Source organism: Microtus oregoni, unplaced genomic scaffold, assembly GCF_018167655.1.
Source record: "Microtus oregoni isolate MIOR12 unplaced genomic scaffold, Mior012 000098F_ref0000018, whole genome shotgun sequence".
Lineage (NCBI taxonomy): Eukaryota > Metazoa > Chordata > Mammalia > Rodentia > Cricetidae > Microtus > Microtus oregoni.
Genome location: NW_024544711.1, coordinates 2,923,623 through 2,943,456, shown reverse-complemented (window position 1 = coordinate 2,943,456; position 19,834 = coordinate 2,923,623). Strand labels below are relative to the sequence as shown.

The 19,834-nt window shown below is 41.9% G+C and overlaps 1 protein-coding gene across 10 annotated transcripts in view; it reads right to left on the bottom strand.

The window, feature by feature from the left end:
* The window catches only part of LOC121442933 (ankyrin repeat and KH domain-containing protein 1-like), a 115,896-nt gene extending 98,176 nt beyond the window's left edge, over positions 1-17,720 (bottom strand). For all 10 annotated transcript variants that reach the window (XM_041644564.1, XM_041644566.1, XM_041644567.1 and 7 more), the window contains exons 1-2: positions 17,400-17,720; positions 1,745-1,895 (exon numbers count right to left, since the gene is read on the bottom strand). In XM_041644564.1, coding sequence (XP_041500498.1) covers positions 1,745-1,895; positions 17,400-17,690 — 442 coding nt within the window. In that variant the 5' untranslated portion in view covers positions 17,691-17,720. The remainder of the gene's footprint in view (positions 1-1,744; positions 1,896-17,399) is intronic.
* Between the last annotated feature and the right edge of the window lie 2,114 nt (positions 17,721-19,834).

Sequence of the window (19,834 nt, the reverse complement as noted above, 5' to 3'; positions counted from 1 at the left end):
ACTGTTCTTGAATTTGAGGCCCTTCTTTAGCTTTGGTGTCCCAGGAGACAGGATTATAGACTTGTGCTACCATACCACACCCTGTTCTAGATTTCTGTATTTCAGAGACGATAAAAGGCTTTAATTGCAGGGCAATGGAAACTCTGCATAATAAATAATGAGTAGACTGTACATTATAAAATAATAAGCAGGGGCTCAGCAGTTAAACTCAGTGGCTGCTCTTCCAGAAGACCTGGGTTCAATCCTCAGCACCCACATGGCAGCTCACATCTGTCTATGATTCCATTCCAGGGCTTCTGACACCCTCACACAAAAAAAAAACATGCAGGCAAAAAACCACCAATGATCATAAAATTTAAGTAACAATAAGTTAAAAAATAAGTACATATTATTTTAAGAAAATATGTGTGCTTTGTTTCTTTTTTAAGTCTGTAACTTATAACTATGATCCATGTGTCTCAGCTTCCCTTACACATATGTACAACACCCAGTGAGAAAGCAGGTTTATCATATATCATTTCTGTGCATAGATATTTTAGTTTTTTTATGTATACTGAGAGACCCATGTGGGTGCTGGGAATTGAACTCAGGTCCTCTGGAAGAACAGCCAGTGCTCTTAACTGCTCAGACACCTCTCCAGCTCCTGAATCGTTTTTTCGAGACAAAATTTCATACTGCAGCTCCAGCTGGCTTGGAAATCACTATGTAGTCCAGGCTGTCCAGCAAAATAATAGATAGCCCTATACAGGGCAAGAATTATAGGTATAAGCTACCACATTACACCTATCACACATTTTCTTTGCTGGTACTTCAAAACTAGTAGTTTGGCATAGCCTGGTATATTTTAGTCTAAGTTTGTGCCTCATTTAAAAATAAAAACAGTGGTGGCTCAGAGGTTAAGAGTACTTGCTGTTCTTCTAGAGGCCCTGAGTTCAATTCCCAGCAACCACATGGTGGCTCACACCATCTACAATGAGATCTGGTGCCCTCTTCTGGCTTGCAGGCACAAGTGCAAGCAAAACACTGTATACATAATAAATAAATCTTTTTTAAAAAAGTATAAAAAAATAAAAATAGCTAAATTATAGAAATTTAGGTAATCAGTAATTAAAATGAATAAGTAAACAATATTAGAATTTCCTGAATAGGTTCAAATACAGTAAAAATTTTATAAACTACACTTAACTCCTATTTTTTATGCACCTGTTTTCCTTGATAACTAAATATCTTTATTAACTTAAAAAATTATTCATTCGGGGGCTGGAGAGATGGCTCAGTGGTTAAGAGCATTGCCTGCTCTTCCAAAGGTCCTGAGTTCAATTCCCAGCAACCACATGGTGGCTTACAACCATCTGTAAAGAGGTCTGGTGCTCTCTTCTGGCCTGCAGGCATACACACAGACAGAATATTGTATACATACATAATAAATAAATAAATATTTTTAAAAAAATTATTCACTGTATTCAAGTAAGAATTTTTAAAATACAGAATGTGAAATTTTTTAGGAAATAAGATAAACATTAGAGATAGTAAATTTGGTATGTCAAATATTCCTAAGATAATCTTGTATCAAATGTTAGAGAGATCTACACTTTTTGTTGTCATTGTTGTGAGACAGGGTCTCTCCATGTAGACCATGGTCCTACAGAGATCCTCCTGCCTCTGCTTCCCAAGTGCTAGGACTAAAGGCATGGGCTGCCATTCCTGCTAAGATCTACTTTTAAAGAGAAAATCAGTAGAGTACCCGCTGCTTCTAGCAATGCTTCCAGTCTCGCCTGGGTCTCGGGATCCACTGTGCGTAAATCTGCTCCTTCTGCTGTACTTGATAAGAATATCTCTGACGTTTTAAGGACTGGGTTATCCAAATCTTCTTGGTCCAAAATAAATGATTCAACCTGTTTATGAATTAAAGATCGAATAATGATGAAGCTGATGCCAATATGACTATAATAACTATAATCTAAGTCAGTATTATTTAAAATTTAAATATAACCAGATAATTATATAAACACAAGCTATGAGGACAGAACTGAGGGAGCATTTTCTGTTAATCTTCAAGCATGATGACAGGTATAACTCAGACATACTAATAAGTTTCTTGAAGAGCACTGTATCTTTATGTTCCTAGCACAGAGCATAAAACTCTATATACACATGTGTCTTTTATGAAGTATATGTGCATAACCTCTTAGAAAATTGTAAACAGAACTAGGTAGCAAAATAACAATCACATACAAACATACAGCTAAGCCTCCTATTGCAGACCTGCACTCCTAGCTGCTCAAGAAGCTGAGGCAAGAAGACCAAAGTACAAGACTTACCTAGACAACTGAGTAAGACCCTTGTCCTAAGTAAACAGAAAAAGGGCTGGGGGGAGGGGGAGTGAAAGGCAGTGGACGGCTGAAAGTAAAAGTACCTGCTGCCAAGCTTGATGATCTGAGTTTGACCACGGGAACCCACATTGTAGGAGAGAACTATATTCTGCAAGTTGTCCTCAGACCTCTACACTGACACCCATATGTAGACATACAAACATAGATAAACAAATAAATGTAAGTGGGAACTGGGTATTATCTTACATTAGAACACTTGCCTAACATGCAAAACTCTAGGCTCAATCTCGAATACTGAAAATAGAAATAGCATTACTAGGCCATTATAAGACAACTGTCCTCTTTTCTAAATAATTTATTTTGACTTTAAAAAAATGAGTTAGATTTAACCTACTGCTGGGTGTGGTGATACATGCCTAAGAATACATCATACCTAGCAGGCATCTGATTTATAATAGTATGAACAAAAATCAATTAAAAAATATACATGGAACTCTCCAATTTTTTTTTTAAATTTATTTATTATGTATACAATATTCTGTTTGCGTGTATGTCTCCAGGCCAGAAGAGGGCACCAGACCTCATTACAGATGGTTGTGAGCCACCATGTGGTTGCTGGGAATTGAACTCAGGACCTTTGGAAGAGCAGGCGATGCTCTTAACCACTGAGCCATCTCTCCAGCCCCCGTCCAATTTTAAATCAAGTTATTTCTAATTGAATTTTTAAAAACTGGGGGCACAGCTTTCTTGAAATCTATTAAAATTTATTTTTAATTATTTGTATATGTATGTGCCTGTAGGTATATATGTTAACATGAACACAGGTGTGCTCAGAAAACAAAGACAAAGAAATCATCAGATCATCAGAACTAGAATCAAAGGTGGTTTTGAGCTGCCTGCCATGGATGGCTGGGCATCTAGCTCAAGTCCTCTGCAAGACCAGTGTAACAACAGCCTTAGCCAATGAGCCATCTTATGAACCCACAATTAATATTAATATTTAAGTCTATTTCATTTTTTCTATCTACTGTCCTGTTTCCCATCTCATAAAGGTTAAAAAAATTGAAACTTTTATCATACTAATATGGTTTAAAACTAATAATGGTAAAATGCTAAAAATCTTTCAACAATAAGTATCTAGTTTTTATCTTACTCTTAACCTGTATTTCTAAACCCCCCCGCCCCCGTGGTGGTGGCATATGCCTCTAATCCCAGCACTGGGAAAGCAGAGGCGGGTGGATCTCTGTGACTTCAAGGTCAGTCTGGTCTACAGCTGAGTTCCAGGACAGTCAGAGTTGTTACACAGAGAAACTGTGTCTTGAAGCCCATGCCCCACCCCCAAAAAAAGACATTTTAGGATGGAGGTATAGCTCAATGGAAGAACACTTAGCATGCTGAAGGCCCTAGCCCTAGGTTCAAACCCCAGTACTGCTAGACAAAAAACAAAACAAAAAAAAAGACTTCAACATAAAACATATGCATTATTTTGATTATATACTATCCTAATATAGTCACACCATGCAAAGACAAGGAACATCCCCTAAGCTCTCAAATACAAGTAAAAAAATTGTATTGAGGGGCTAGAGAGATGGCTCAGCAGTTAAGAGCATTGCCTGCTCTTCTAAAGGTGCTGAGTTCAATTCCCAGTAACCACATGGTGGCTCACAACCATCTGGAATGAGGTCTGATGCCCTCTTCTGGCCTGCAGGCATACATGCAGATAGAATGTTGTATATATATTAAATAAATATTTTAAAAAATTGTATTGAGTAGACAGTTGAATATTAGCAACCACAAATTTCATTTTTGGTAATCTTTACAAAGCCAACACAAATTTTATTTTTGGTAGTCTTTACAAAAAGCCTTTACAGGCAAGGTGTGGTGGCACACCTGTTATCTCAGCACCTAGAAGGTAAAAGCAGGAGTCTGAGAATAGCCTTGGCTACACTAAGTTTGAGACCAAACCTGATGTTACCCTGTCTAAAGAAAAAGAAAATGAAAGAAAAGGAGTGGGGAGATCAAGATGACTCAGTGGGTAAATATGCTTGCCATACAAACCTGGCAACCCAAGTTCAGACCCTAAAATTCATGCAGCAGGATAAAAAACCAACTCCCACACTTTGTTATCTGACCTACACACACACACACCATATAAACTTTTTTAAAAACTCCTCACTTAAAGAGATTGAGGTAGGAAGATTATGAAGGTTGAAGTTAGTCAGCTATATAACACAACCTAGTCTCAAAAAAATTGGTTACAGCATGGTGCATACCTGTAGTTTCAGCTACTTGGGATGCTGATGTAGAATAAATGATCAATGAGATAAAGAGAAGCCTGGGCAACACAGCAAGAACCCATCTCAGAGAGAGAGAGAGAGAGAGAGAGAGAGAGAGAGACAGAGACAGACAGAGAGAAACAGTAGCTATATAAAAAGAAGCTCCTCAGCCTATTGGCTAAAATCAAGTACACAGCTGAGCATGGTGACACATGCCTTTAATTCTGGCATTCTAGAGACAGAGGCAGGCAAATCTTTTGAGATCAAGGCCAGCCTGGTTTACAGCCTGGTTTTTAATGAGTTTTAGGACAAATCGGGTTATGTAGAGAGGCTTTGTCTCAACTGAACCCCCTCGGCAAAAGAAAAGTATATAAACAAATTTTAAAACCCAAAGGTCTGAATCAGGTCAAATACTTACTTTTGCTGGATATAGGAGTACACATCTATATCCTAGTCAGAAGCTAAGGAAGAATATGTCAAGTTCAAGGCTAGCCTGGGCTGTGTTATAGAAATCCTGCCTCAAGGGACTGGAGAGAAGGCTCAGAGGTTAAGAGCACTGAATGTTCTTCTGGAGGTCCTGAGTTCAATTCTCAGCAACTACAAGATCGGTCACATCCATCTGAAATGAGATCTGGTGCCCTCTTCTGGCAGAAATGCATGCATGAACACTGTACACATAATAAATACATCTTCAAAAAAGAAAAGAAAAAACATAGCACTAACATTAACTGACTATATAAGTTTGTGTATGTTATATATTGTATTTGTTTCCTCATATGCACATTAAGAACCATAATTTTTCTTATATGGTACCTACAAGGTTGGTTTTTAGAATATATAAGGAAGCATTTTAGTACAGTGGAAATGAGACCTCAACATATCATAGTTATTACTATGATTCTGGAAGTCAAAGTAGTGAAAGTAAATATTCTAGAACATACAAAATCTTGGTGTTCAGAACTATAGCAATTTGGTATGGCTCAAATATAAAAAGCAAATGGAGATCAGTGAGGATTAGTCTGTAAAGATAACAAAAGCAAAATCCAAAATAATTGTGTATGCTATGAAAAATATTTTTTCTTTGAGAGGGGAATATTCAACAGCCTATGCTAGCAGCAATCCCCATTACCTCAGTCTCCACAGCTCTTGAACTACAGGTTAAAATGAATATTTTAGTAAAAGAGAATTTACTCTGATATCAGGGTAAAGATCTAGAAACTAAGACTAAAGGCAGACAGACAATTATAGTATAGATGAAAGATAGTTTCATTTACAGCAGAAGTGAGAATACAGAAAAAGGAATAAGATGTCTACAGTGAGAAGTAGAAGCAGTGTGAGCTATGACTTGGGTTAGGGCAATGAGTTACTACTATGACGTGGGATTTCCCTCTGTATGCTGTGATTACCATTAATGAATAAGGAAAACTGGCTTAGCCTGTTGAGAGCACAGAACTTAGGAGAAAACTAAGCTGAATGCTGGGAGAAAGAAGGGCGGAATCAGAGAGAGGCCACGGAGCCGCCAGAGATAGACGGGCTGAAACTTTGCTGGTAGGCCACAACCTTGCGGTGATATACAGATTAATAAAAATGGGTTAAATCAATATGTAAGAGTTAGCCAAAGAGCCGTCAGGGTTTTCTGCACTGTGGTAAGTCCTAGGTCCTCCCCTCTCCGTCCATATCTAGGAAGGTGAACATCCAAACTGGCTATGCTCCCACAAAGCCAGCACATTAAGCAGGATCAAAACCCCGTGCCATTGTCCTTTGCTTCTCATCAGCCCTCATTGTTCGCCATGTTCAGACTGGAGAGGGAGGGGGAAAGGAGTGGGGGGAGGGGAAGAAGGGTGGGAGGAGGGGGAGGGAAATGGGAGGCTGGGAGGAGGTGGAAACTTGTTGTTTTTTTTTCTCCTTTTCTCAATAAAAAAAAAAAGAGCCAATAAGAAGCTAGAGCTAATGGGTCAAGCAGTGATTTAATTAATAGTTTCTGTGTGATTATTTCAGGTCTAAGCTAGCTGGGCAGCCAGGAACCAACAAGCAAGGGCAATGCTACTTATAAAGATGATGAGGCTGAGTATGTAGCTCATTGCTAAAGCACCTGCTTAGGATGATGCCCAAAGCCAGGGATTTAATGTCCAGTATCACATGCACACACAAAAGGAGGAAGAAGGAACAGAATAGATAGAAGAAGGAAATGACTGTTTCAGTTTTAGAACTGGAGTCTGAGATATTTACAAAAAACAAGCAATAGATAGTTGGAAGGTCTCTTAAAGGAATCTGGGAATGATAGTACACAGCTGTAATCCCAGCACAGAGGTTAAGGAATGAGAGTGTGAGACTAGCCTGGGATACAAAGAAAGCACATGCACAGAAAAAATTTAAATAACTTAAATAATGGGGGTATCAGGCTGCTGATGTTTGTAGCTCAGTGTTAAAAAGTAATCAAGTCAAAGCTACATCAAAGACACTAAACAACAGGCCAAAGATATCAAGTAGTATCACCCCCAGATAAAAATTACTTAAGATAAAGAAAAGAGGGAAGCTACATGGATATCTTAAGGAGAATGTTCTCATTAGAGGGACCTGAAAATGGCAAAGGTAGAATATGCTGGTACAGTGTATAGGACATTAAGGGAGTGGCTTGGCAAGACAAAAGTACAAACTGCATTTGGCCATGCAAGTCTGTCAATCAGGGTTAAACTCCCTGAACCCAAGTGAAAAGCCAGACATGAGGCAGAGACAGAAGAATTACTCAGAAGCTCGTGGGACAACTAGCTTGCAGGACACAGTGCAGCAGCACAAACAAGAGACAGGGTACAAAGTGAGTGCTCACTCTGAAGTTTTCCTCTGTCCTCCACATGCATGTCATGGCATGCTCCTGCCCCCACCACAGAGTAAATAAGAGTTATAAGTAGTTGGACTTTTGTTAAAATATGAGCACAAGACAATAATCCATGATAACTGAGTAGGGATGCTTTTATTTTAGATTATTATCCTTGTAAGTTCACCTCTTTTTTAAAAAAATTATTTATTTTATGTATGAGTGTTCTACCTGCGTGTATGTCTGCACACCAGAAGAGGGCAGGGCATCAGATCCCACTATAAATGGCTTTGAGCTACCATGTGATTGCTGGGAATAAAGTTCAGGACTTCTGGAAGAGCAATCCATTCTCTTCTTTAAAAAAAAAAAATTCAATGGGAAAAGATCTTCACTAACCCCACATCAGATAGAGGTCGAGGTCTGATCTCCAAAATATACAAAGAACTCAAGAAACTGGACACCAAAAGATCACATAATCCAATAAAAAAAATGGAGTACAGACCTAAACAGAGAACTCTCAACAGAGGAATCTAAAATGGCTGAAAGAAACTTAAGGAAATGTTCAACATCCTTAGTCATCAGAGGAAAGCAAATCAAAACAACTCTGAGATTTCATCTTACACCTGTAAGAATGGCCAAGATCAAAAACACTGATGATAACTTAAGCTGAAGAGATTGTGGGGAAAAGGGAACACTTCTACATTGCTGGTGGGAATGCAAACTGGTACAACCCCTTTGGATGTCAGTGTGGCAATTTCTCAGAAAATTAGGAAACAACATTCCTCAAGACCCAATAATACCACTTTTGGGTATATATTCAAAAGATGCTCAATTGTGCCACAAGGACATGTGCTCAATTATGTTCGTAGCAGCTTTGTTTGTCATAGCCAGAACCTAGAAACAACCTAAATGTGGTACATTTACACAATGGAGTACTACACAACAGAAAAAAATGACAGCTTGAATTTTTCAGGAAAATGGGTGGAACTAGAAAACATTATTTTGAGTGAGGTGACCCAGACACAGAAAAACAATTATCACATGTACTCACTCATAGGTGGTTTTTAAGCATAAAGCAAAGAAAGCCAGCCTACAAACCACAATCCCAGAGAACTTAGACAGCAATATGGACACTAAGAAAGACTTACATAGATATAAACTACATGGGAAGTAGAAAGTATAAAAAGACAAGATCTCCTGAGTAAATTGGGAGCATGGGGACCTTAGGGGAGGGTTGAAGGGGGAGCAGGAGAAGCAGGGAGGGGAGCAGAGAAAAATGTAGAGCTCAATAAATATCAAAAAAAAAAAAATAAGTAGCTTCAGCAGCATTGACACCAGAGAGACCCATTAAGCGACAGGCCCGTAGGCCTGGGCATGGTGGCGCCTTTAATTCCAGCACTTGGAGATGCAGAGGCAGGTGGAGCTCTGAGTTCGAGGCCAGCCTGGTTTACAAAGCAAGTTCCAAGACAGTCAGAGCTATGAAAGAGAAACCCTGTCTTGAAAAACCACAGAGAGAGAGAGAGACAGAGAGAGAGAGAGACAGAGAGAGACACAGAGAGAGACACAGAGAGAGAGAGACAGAGAGAGAGACAGAGAGAGAGACAGAGAGAGAGAGACAGAGAGAGAGACAGACAGAGAGAGAGACAGACAGAGAGAGAGAGAGAGACAGAGAGACAGACACAGAGACAGAGACTGAGACTATGAGAGAGGCCATCTGTCAGCTGAGGGCAAGGCTAGCTTTAGGACCCTTGAAGGGCTGTGTGGTGGCTGCCTCTTGCCTTCCCTCCCTGAGATCATTTCCTCCCTGGCATCCTTGGCCAGGCCAGGTGCTGCTCCTCCTATATCTTGCCCTGGGGACGCTTGTTTCTTTGACTTTTGTTTTCCTAAAGATATCAGCCTAGTCTGCTGTTGGCTAGCACTGAGAAGACAGAGGCTGAAGACTTGCTGCAAACTCAAGGCTACCCAGTAGTAGTAGAGTTCCAGACTACCCAGGGCTACATAGCAAAACCCTGTCTTGGGTGAACAAGAATAAATAAAAGAGCTGGAGGTGTAATTCAGTTGGTTAAGGGCTTGCCTAATACGCATAAGGACGCCGGTCCCATCCCCAGTACCTTGTAAATCAAGCATGGTGGTACATACAGGCCAGGCTAAATTAGAATAAAATAATAAAAGGAAAAGCATCCCTTCCCACTCTGCATTCTTTGTGGTGAAATCCACATAACATAAAATTAACCATCTCAAGTCAGAGGAACGAGTAGTTTCTAGTATTTACACATTCAAACTATTGTGTGACCATCACCACTGCACACTGCAGAGCTGTCCTCTCATCCCAGAAGGAAACTATCCCCGGAGAAAACCCATGGCCCATCCCCCTCCCTGAGTCCCTAGAAGCTGTGACCCCTGCCCAGTCCCTGTGGATCTGCCTATTCTGGACATTACTTAAAAATAGAGTCCTATAGCGTGTTGTGAAAAAAAAAAATTTTTTTTCGAGACAGGGTTTCTCTGTAGCTTTGGAGCCTGTCCTGGAACTAGCTCTTGTAGACCAGGCTGACCTCGAACTCACAGAGATCTGCCTGCCTCTGCCTCAAGAGTGCTGGGATTAAACGTGTGTGACACCACAGCCCGGTGCAATCCATGCTCTTAACTACCAAGCCATCACTAGCCCATAGAAAAAAACCACTTAAACAAAAAAAAGAATTTCACTTCTGGTCATATATCCAAAAAATGGAAGGCAGTATCTAAACGAGATATTTGTTCACCTATGTTCACAGCAGCATTATTCACAACCATCCAAGGCTGGGCATGATAGCACGTCCCTGTCTGTAATTCCATTCCCAAGGCTGAAGGAATTCGAAGCTAGGCTGGGCATGGTGACTTTAATCCCAACACTAAGGAGACAGGAGGACCAATTTGAGGCTGGCCAGGTTTACATATGGAATTTCAGGACAGTTAGGACTAGAGAAAGATTCTGGGCTTATTTATTTACTTTTTTTTTAAAGAGTTCAAAACCAGCATGGGCTACAAAGCAAGACCCTGTGCCTCCTCCAAGACTAGAGAGCTGGGTGATTGTCCACACCTGTAGCTCCAGGAGGAGGAGCACAGGTTCAAAGTCATCCTAAACTACAATGGAAGAAAGGAACTGAGGGAAAAAGAGAAACGGGATAGACACCTGTAATCCCAGCATTTAAGGATTAAAGGCACAACAATTCTAAGTTATAGGCTAACCTAGACTGTATATGTGACACTGTCTCAAAAAGGGAGACAGGGACAACAAAGACGGCTATGCAGATAAAAACACTGCCACACAAACCTAACACCTGCATTGGATTCAGATCTCCAAATGGAAGGAGAGAACCAACTTCCAAAAGTTGTCCTCTGACCTTCACATTCAGGAATGGGTCATGGATTTCCTTCCTCATCCTTTCTTCCCTCTGATTTCTCACACATACAATTTTCTAAAAGAACATTAAAGAAATGAAAACAGGAATTCATTACTTGTCCTTTATTATATTTATGAACTACATGTTATATGTTTAAATATGCTTTTTTAAAAAAAAAACAACAAAAACAACTCTCATACTTCGTTTCACAATACGGTCTTCTTCCACTCACATTAACCGGTTCTACATTGCTATAAATTCATAGCGCATATAATTACATCCAATGCATTAATTTATATGCTGTCTTACTGCTTTACAGAACAATATTGTCCAAGATTGATACTCTTGAAGTAAAGAACAGTTACAGTAATTCCACATAGCCTCTTCATTTAATATTTCCAATGTCTCCAAAATTTACACACTAGAATACAAAGTTCTATTTCCTATTTTATCACTGGTATTTATATAATAAAACCCTTTCTGTCTTGAACACACTAAAAGTCCTCATAACAATTTTTGTATGTTTACTTTCATGAAAACGAAGTAAACTTTTTGAAAATATTTAAAGTAAATGTTATTTTAACCAATAAACTTATATTGAACTTTTCAGTATCTTCTATTTCTCTCTTGTTCAGGTTATGTGTAAGCCTTGAGATGCTATTAAAAGCAGTGCGTCACCTTGTTTACCTAAAGTTTGAATACAGAGTATTCATGACAAAATTGCCATCCCTGACAAGTGTGATGTCTATACCAGCGGTTCTCAAGCAAGAGTGATTTTGTTCCCAGAAGGCATCATATGATTGAAGAATTTGGGTCTATCTCAATTATGTGGTTTCTACTGGCATCTAGTGGATAGATACAGATGTTGCTAATGCATAGGAGAGACCTCACAACAAAGAATCTGGCCCAAAATGTCAGTATGCTACTAAAAAACTCTGCTCTGTATTATGTAATAAATAACTAAATAACTATAAAAGAAATTAACTAGCTCTTTTGCCAGTGGAAGAAAAAAAACCTCTCTATGATCTGTGGTTTTGACTTAACTACTGACCTAACTATCTAGCCTGTGCTTTTGAATCTAAAAGTAATTTTCAGGAAGAGAAAAAAATTCCTACAAAGCTTCTGCTATAATAACTTTCAGGTCCATATTCAGTATCTTTGTCCTTTTACAAAATTGTAAATATAGCACATGCTTTAAAAACTATCAATATGATATACAGTTATTAAAAGAAAAAGACTATTATTAGCTACCTTAAAGAATGTGAATTGAAGGGCTAGTTGAGGTGGGAAACTTTTACTTTCTATATTATCTTTTCTGTCTAGACTGCTGAATTGTTCTTCATGAAACTGTTTAGTTTATAATAATTTTAACCTTTTTTCCCTTTAATGGAGTTTGAACCCAGAGATAGATGTGCATTAGTCAAGAGTTCTACTCTACCACTGAGCTATACCTTAAGCCCCATAATAATTCCCCCTCCCCATAGTTTCTTTTTTCTTTCACTGTGTAGCCCTGGTTGGTCAGAAGCTCAATATATAGTATATAGACCAGGCTGACTTTGAACTCAGAAATCTGTCTGTCTGGTATTAAAGCTTATTTGTATGTACACCATTTTTATCATTTTAAAAGCTGCCACAAATTATTCAAATATATGCATACTCTTATGAGAGATAACTTAAAATATCAATCTAAAAAGTCCTTTCTTTAGGAATTTTTTCTTCGAACCTATTAAAAGGGCAGAGGTATCACTCTAAAATTTACATTCAAAAACTGGTTTGTAATTGGGCGTAATGATGCACGCCTTTGATCCCAACACTAGGAGGCAGAGGCAGAGGCAGAGGGGTCTCTGTGAGTCTGAGGCCAGCTCACATGGTGAGTGCCAGAACAGTCAAAGCTAAATAGTGAGACCTGTCTCAAAAAAACAAACAAACAAAAAATGGTTTGTGAGCTGGAAAGATGGTTGCTCTTCCAGAGGATCTAGGTTCAATTCCCAGAATCTATATGGTGGCTCAAAGCTGTCTGTAATAACTCCAGTCCCAAGGAGTTCCAATGTCTTCATCTGGCTTCTGTTGGGCATTGCACACAGATACATACAAACAAAACACTCATGAATGTAAAATAATGTTAAAAAAAAATAGGGGGCTGGAGAGATGGCTCAGTGGTTAAGAGCTCTTCCAAAGGTCCTGAGTTCAATTCCCAGCAACCACATGGTGGCTCACAACCATCTGTAAAGAGGTCTGGTGCCCTCTTCTGGCCTGCAGACATGCACACAGAATATTTTATACATAATAAATAAATAAACAAACAAACTGGTTTGTAAGAAGAGATAGCTTATTTAGTGGTTAAGAGCATGGACTACTCTTACAGAGGACTTGAATTCAGATCCTAGAATCCACAATTAGAACTGCCTTCCAGTTCTAGGGATTCTAAAAGAACCACAAATTTAGCATACAGGCACACATATACATATAAATAAAAGTAAATCTTTAAAAGATAATTTAAATTGACTTATATGGGTTTTGTTTGAGACAGGTTCTCATGTAGCTGTAGCTCAGGCTAGCTCTGCTATGAAACTGGGGTTGGCTCCTGATTCTTCTGACTCATTCTCCTAACTCACTGAATTTACCTAGCTCTAAGAAATTTTTAACCTGATCTCTATTATCAAATGCAAGTTCTGACTCCTCTAGTCAAGGATTTATGTGGAGAAGGAAGAGATTCAATAACCCTGAAGAAATACAAAACAGATATTCTCAATATTTAAAACCATACATAATAGTTAGATCTGGTGGCATTGACCTTTTAATACTGAGGCTGAAGCAGAAGTATTAAAAGTTTTAAGTCCAGTGTGGTGGCCTAGGCACTTGGGAATCCCAGCACTTGCAAAGCAGAGGTAGGTGGATCTCCTACCTCTGTTTTAGGACATTCAGGACAGCCGGGGCTTCACAGTGAGACGATCTCAAAAAAACAAAACAAACAAAAAACCAAGAGAGAAGAAAAGAAAAAACAACAACAACAAAAAACCCCAAAAAGTTTAATCCCTACTAAAGAGCAAGTTCAAAATTAGCCTGAGCAATTTAGTAAGCCCCTATCTCAAATCTTACAAAGAGATGCTAGGGGTGTAATTAGCGAATACTGCTAGCATATGCAAGGCCCTGGGTTTAATCCCCAGCGCCACTAAACAAATAACTAAATGATGGTATTCACTAAGATAATATAATTTTTGTATTTAAAAAAAAACGTATGGAGACTGGTGAGATGGCTCAGCAGTTGCAAACAAGCACATCTAGCCCAACCACCTCAGTTCAAACCCCAGAACTCATAATAGTAGAGAGAATTGACTTCCACAAAATGCCTACAACATCCAGAGGAATATTATTGCACACACATGCATTATGTATGCACACAGAATAATCGTAATAATAATAAATAAGATTAGGAGAAAAAAAGAAAAATTTACTAATAGTAATAGTCCTATCCCCTCCTCAAACTACAGGACCTTTCAATGTAACCAGCAAAGACAATACTGGGTCTTTTATTTCTCATTTCTTACATTCTGCCCCAAATGGGGAAGAAGACAATCTCCACTTCCAACTATGTAACAACTAATTAATTGTCTCTTAAATAATTTAGGAAATATGAAAATTAGGATTTTATTATTATTCATCAAATACTTCATAGGTTAGTAATTTTCTAAGAATATTATGTTATCCCTTTCAAAGCAACAAGATAGCTCATAAAAGAGAAAATAGAAAAGGTAAATAACTTACTTAAGCAAACAGTTCATTTCATTCACAAAAACAGACTATAGAACCTGCAACTTACTGCTGGTATGAAATATTTCAGGAATTTCTTTTCTGAAAGAAAAGAAAAACCACAAAAATAGCTTTTCTTTTCCACAGGCTAAGAATCTACATGTACATTGAACCCCACCCTATCTCCCCAAAAAAAGCTCTGTAAGCTCAGAGGATTACATTCCAAAGCTAAAGTTTTTTTTTTCTTTCTGTTGTTGATGTTGTTTTTAAAAGAAAACAAAAAGAAGGAAAGCCAGCCAGCCAATCAGACATAATGGAGGAACAGACAGAAGACTGCCTAGCACACACACAAGTCCAGCCTGGGTTACAATGTATAACCCTGCCCAAACAGAGAAAAAGATCTGAATATACACTCATACCCAAATTCATTTTGGGGGTGGCACAGAATATATAAGTAAACAGGAGAATAAGAATAGGTGTTCTGGCCAGGCATAGTGGCGCACACCTTTAATCCCAGCATTTGGGAAGCAGAGGCAGGTGGATCTCAGTGAGTTTGAGGCCAGTCTGGTCTACAAAGCGAGTTCCAGGACAGCCAGGGCTGTCAACAGAGAAACCCTGTCTTGAAAAACAAACAAACAAACAAAAAAAAACAAAAACAAAGAATAGGTGTTCTGAGGCTGAAAAGATGGCTCAGTGGTTAAGAGCACTGACTGCTCAGTTCAATTCCCAGCACCCACATGGTGGCTCAACAGCTGTAAATCCAGTTTCAGGGACATGACACCCTCTTCTGTACTCCTTGGGCATCAGGCACTCACGTGGTTCACACTATATAGGCAAAACACTATTACATATAAGACCAAATTTTATTTTTAAGTATGAAGCTAGGCATGGCAGCACATACACTCAATCCCAGTACTTGGAAGGCAGAAGCAGGCTGACCTCTATGAATTCAAGGCCAACCTGTCCAGGCCGGCCAGAGCTACACAATAAGACCCTGCCTCAAAAATATGAAACAGAGACAAAGGGAGAACCGACCTTACCTCAAAAATAAACAAAGTGGTGAAAATGTATAGATTTTACCCATAGCTTTAACACATTGTATGAAATGTGTGTTTGTATGTGTGTGTGACAGAAACAAACACTGAGACAGGAATTTGACTTGGAAGTTCACTAGCACTTTTTATCTGTGAAGAAATTTAAACACTATTCATTAAAAAGCAAATCAGTAACTTCTAATCTCATTCATACCAATTATGTCAAAGTGGCCCCCAAAATCAAGGAGACTACCTTCCTGTAACATTTAGAACAAAACCAACCTTTTCAGTCTTCCTTTCAAGTTACAAAGAAAAATGAAACAAAACTTTAGAATCTAAAGTTACTCACTGCGTTATTTCCTAGCTAAACATACATGTATTCTGAGTTTAGCTCAAGTTTGACTGAATGGATAAAGTCTTCCACAAATCCAAAATCAAGGGAGCTACAGACTCTCGCAATGATCAACTACCCAAGTAAAATTCTTCTCTCATCTTGACTTAGAATTTATTTCCCTACAGAGAAATTCAAAAATATGGATAGATAACATACATAGCTTTTTTCCCAAAGTAAAATGTTGAGTCCAAATAAACTCCTGTTTAGACCTAGAAACAACAGTGTTTAATTGTACTTTGCAGTAACTTCTTATTCTTCTCAAATGCACAAGCCAGGATTATGGTACACAGAAATTCCTGTACTTTAACACCAGGACCAGAGGTTAAAGTCACAAGGGATGAACCAGGCCTCACATAGGCCCAACAAAGAAATACTTGGCTAGGCATGGTGGTGCACACCTGTAATTCAGCACTGAGGAGATACAGGCACCGGCCCAGTCTACATACCAACTCACAGGCTAAATTAAAACATCCAATAAATCATAGTCAGAATTTAAAAAAGTAATAATTCTGGGCACTTAAAACATCACAGTACAGCACTCTCTTGACCACTGCCAAAAAAAAGAGTAACATACATGTATATGCATGCGATAAAGTGTGCAGACAGCTACAACTATGTGTTTGTCACCTTTTCCTCCGAGAGACCAAAGACAGTATCTACAATCCTAAGTTGCTCTCACCCGAAATGAGCACACGGGAATATACACATGTGCTAAAAGAAATGAAAGCTCGACTTATTTTCTTCACAACAAAAGATGTCTGTAGGATACCTCACCTTCTCCCAGGCTGAAAACCTCAGCGTTCGACTATCCAGCTATCCCAAAGCTCAAAGATGCCTTGAAACTTCCTTTTCCTGCCTAACTTCACAAAACGTCCAAGAGCCAGTCACGTGACTCCTTTTCAGCGTGAAAGCTGAGAACTTAATACTCACCTGCCCCAAACTACAGAGAAAAGAAGAAGCGCTCTACTTAAATGCACAGGCAAAGCACCAGGGAGGCAGAGGACCAGCAAGGAGGGCTCCCTGAGCTGCACGCGTCCGCCCGTCAGTTTCTCCGGCTCCCTCAGTACCAAGGGCAGGGACTCGGGCTCCAAAGACCCCGCCCTCCCCCATCTCCAACCCGGGGTGGGCGGGAGGCAGCGTGCGGAGTCCGGGTTCCCGCGCGAAGCTCGCCGAGCCAAGAACTCCCCTATTGTGGGTCGACAGGCGCTGACGGGAACCCGTCCCGCTCCAGACGCGCGCCGGAGAGCAAGCAAGAGCGCTCGCTAGGCCCGCGCCCGCTGCCACCGCCGTCGTACAGGCGACCGCTGTCAGCCAGCACTGCACCCGGGAGGCGGGAGAGCGGAGCCGCCGGCTGCCGGCCCAAAGAATCGCCCGGCTCCCGCACGCGATGTTAGAGACAAGGGTCCTGGAGCTATACCTCGGACACCTCGTCCTCGTCGCTCCCAGAGGCGCCGCCGCCGCCCGTCCTCAGCACGGCAGCCGCCAACTTGAAATCCAGCGCAGCGTCCCCTCCGCCCGTGCCGCCGCCGCCGCCGCCACCGACTCCCTGCGCGGGCCCAGCCTCCCCAAAGAGCCTCACGGTGCGGATTCCCAGCCCGACCCCTCCCGGCGGAGGAGGCTCCGAGGCCCCAGCTGGGGCGGATCGCGGAGCTACGGAGTCCAAATCCTCCTCGAAGGAGGTGCCGCCACCCCCGCTGTCCGTCAGCATGGTTCGCACGCGGAGCCGGGGACACCGCCGCCGCCGAATCACTCGCGGCCACCGCCGCGGCGATCCCAGGAAGGTGAGGAGCAGCAGGAGGAAGAAGCGTCTCCGTCTCCCCCCCCCCCCCCTCCCGTCCCAGCAGCGCCACTAACTTCTCACTGCCTAACCTGCTGCCTCCCGCCCCTGCGACTCATCACTGGTCGCGACTCCCAGGCGCCCGCGAACCATTGGCCACAGCAAGCTGTCGCTCACGCTCGCCGTCACGCGCTGCTAGCTGGCTCTCGGCCCCCAAGCTGCGTTGACCCGCGCAGGCCTAGGCGGTTGTGAACGCCCGCCTCCTCCGCCTCCCGCACCGACTTCCGGTCTTCGCCTCTGCCCATTGGCCGGCCTCCATGACTAGCGACTCACGACCTTAAAGCGGATTAGTCGGCCCGGCGGTCACTCAGGGGGAACCCTAACAATGGGGAACTCAATTGGTGCCAGGGACTGTCGATCATTTTGTCACGGGACGTCGCGTGGTACAATTGGCCTGTGGGGAGCTTGTTCGTCCCGCCCCCATCTGAGGTGACGGGAAAGGGCCGGGGAATTTCCATCGCTCGTTAAAAGGAGGGCTGAAGTGAAACCCCGCAAGAATGAACAAAATACGAAGTAAACCTAACCCTTGGCTCGGAGAGTCTTGTGCGTCCGCGGTGCAGGAGGCGTCGAGGTAACAAAGTAGCTCCCACCTGTCGCTCTCCCTCGGGCGCCGCGGCCGCGGCCGGAAGTAGCTGCGCGGGGATTGGCGGAAAGAAGCAGTCAGTCTCCGCGCAGCCCCGTCTTCCTGCCATTTCCCGGTTGGAGGCCCTCGACGTCAGTCACCGCGGCAGGCTCCGCCTCTGGGACTGGTGAGGCTACTTAACCCGTTGGCCTCCGGCTGCTGGGGAAAGAGCCGGGGACCGGGAGCTGCTCTCCGCGGGCCGAGCGGATTCTGCTCGGCGCCTCCCGCCCGTCCAAGCTGGAGCCTGCGCGCGGAGGTTAAGCAACCCGGGAGCCGCTCGGGACGACCGCCCCGAGGCTTCGGGGCCCGCCCGCGCGCGCGCGCGCCATGGGGTGGACGGGCTGCACAGCCTTCGGGCGGATGGCGGCCGCGGGCTGGACAGCTCCATCCCTCAGTCCCGGGAACTGTCCGGCGGAGGAAGGTGGAACGGTGCGCTGAATCCGACCGCAAGGCTGGACGCGGAGAGGAGGGCGTGCTCGCGGGCCATTTCTGGTCCGCGGCCGCCACTTATTTGTTTGATGTTACTCTCTGTAAAATGGGAACGTAGAGCACCCGCCCCACCGGTTATGAACTAAAGCGCACTGAGGTCAGCAGAGTGGCCAACTTATAGGAAGATTTGTTTTTCTTAGTCTGTCCTCTGTTTCTTCAGGAGCCCGCTGCCCATTCAGGGTTCTGCCAGCTAAACCACTTCTAACAAAATTTCTGACCAAGGAGGTCACCGGTCTCTAATGGTTTCCCTTCCTCTCCCTCTCAAATCCCCTTCCTCCCTTTATCAATTAAAAAAAAAAAAAGTTGAAAATGTTATAGTCCCTCAGTATTTAAAGTTAAAAATCACAAAGGAATTTGGTGAAGTTTGTATGACAAATGTTTTTTTACTCTGCTAATTACACAATACAATATCTGTACAATAGAATGACTATTCCATATAACTACAGCTCTGTGCTTTATTTATTGTACAGTTATGTCTGTACACATTAGCTGAAAAGAAGACTTGTCATCTTCTCCTTAAAGCTCTTATAAAGAATTCTATCTATCTCGATTTGCAATATTTAGTATTTCAGCCGGGCGGTGGTGGCGCACGCCTTTAATCCCAGCACTCGGGAGGCAGAGGCAGGCGGATCTCTGTGAGTTCGAGACCAACCTGGTCTACAGAGCTAGTTCCAGGACAGGCTCCAAAGCCACAGAGAAACCCTGTCTCGAAAAACAAAACAAAAAAAAATTAGTATTTCACACACCCCCATTATTATTTATTATTCTATAAAGAATATCAATGGGCTGGAGAGATGGTTGTGCTGTTAAAAGCCAAGCTCACCAAAACATCAAAAATACAGTGGGATTTTTTTTTTTCTGAGCATCATTAAGCATGCATGCTTGTAATACCAGCACTTGGTTC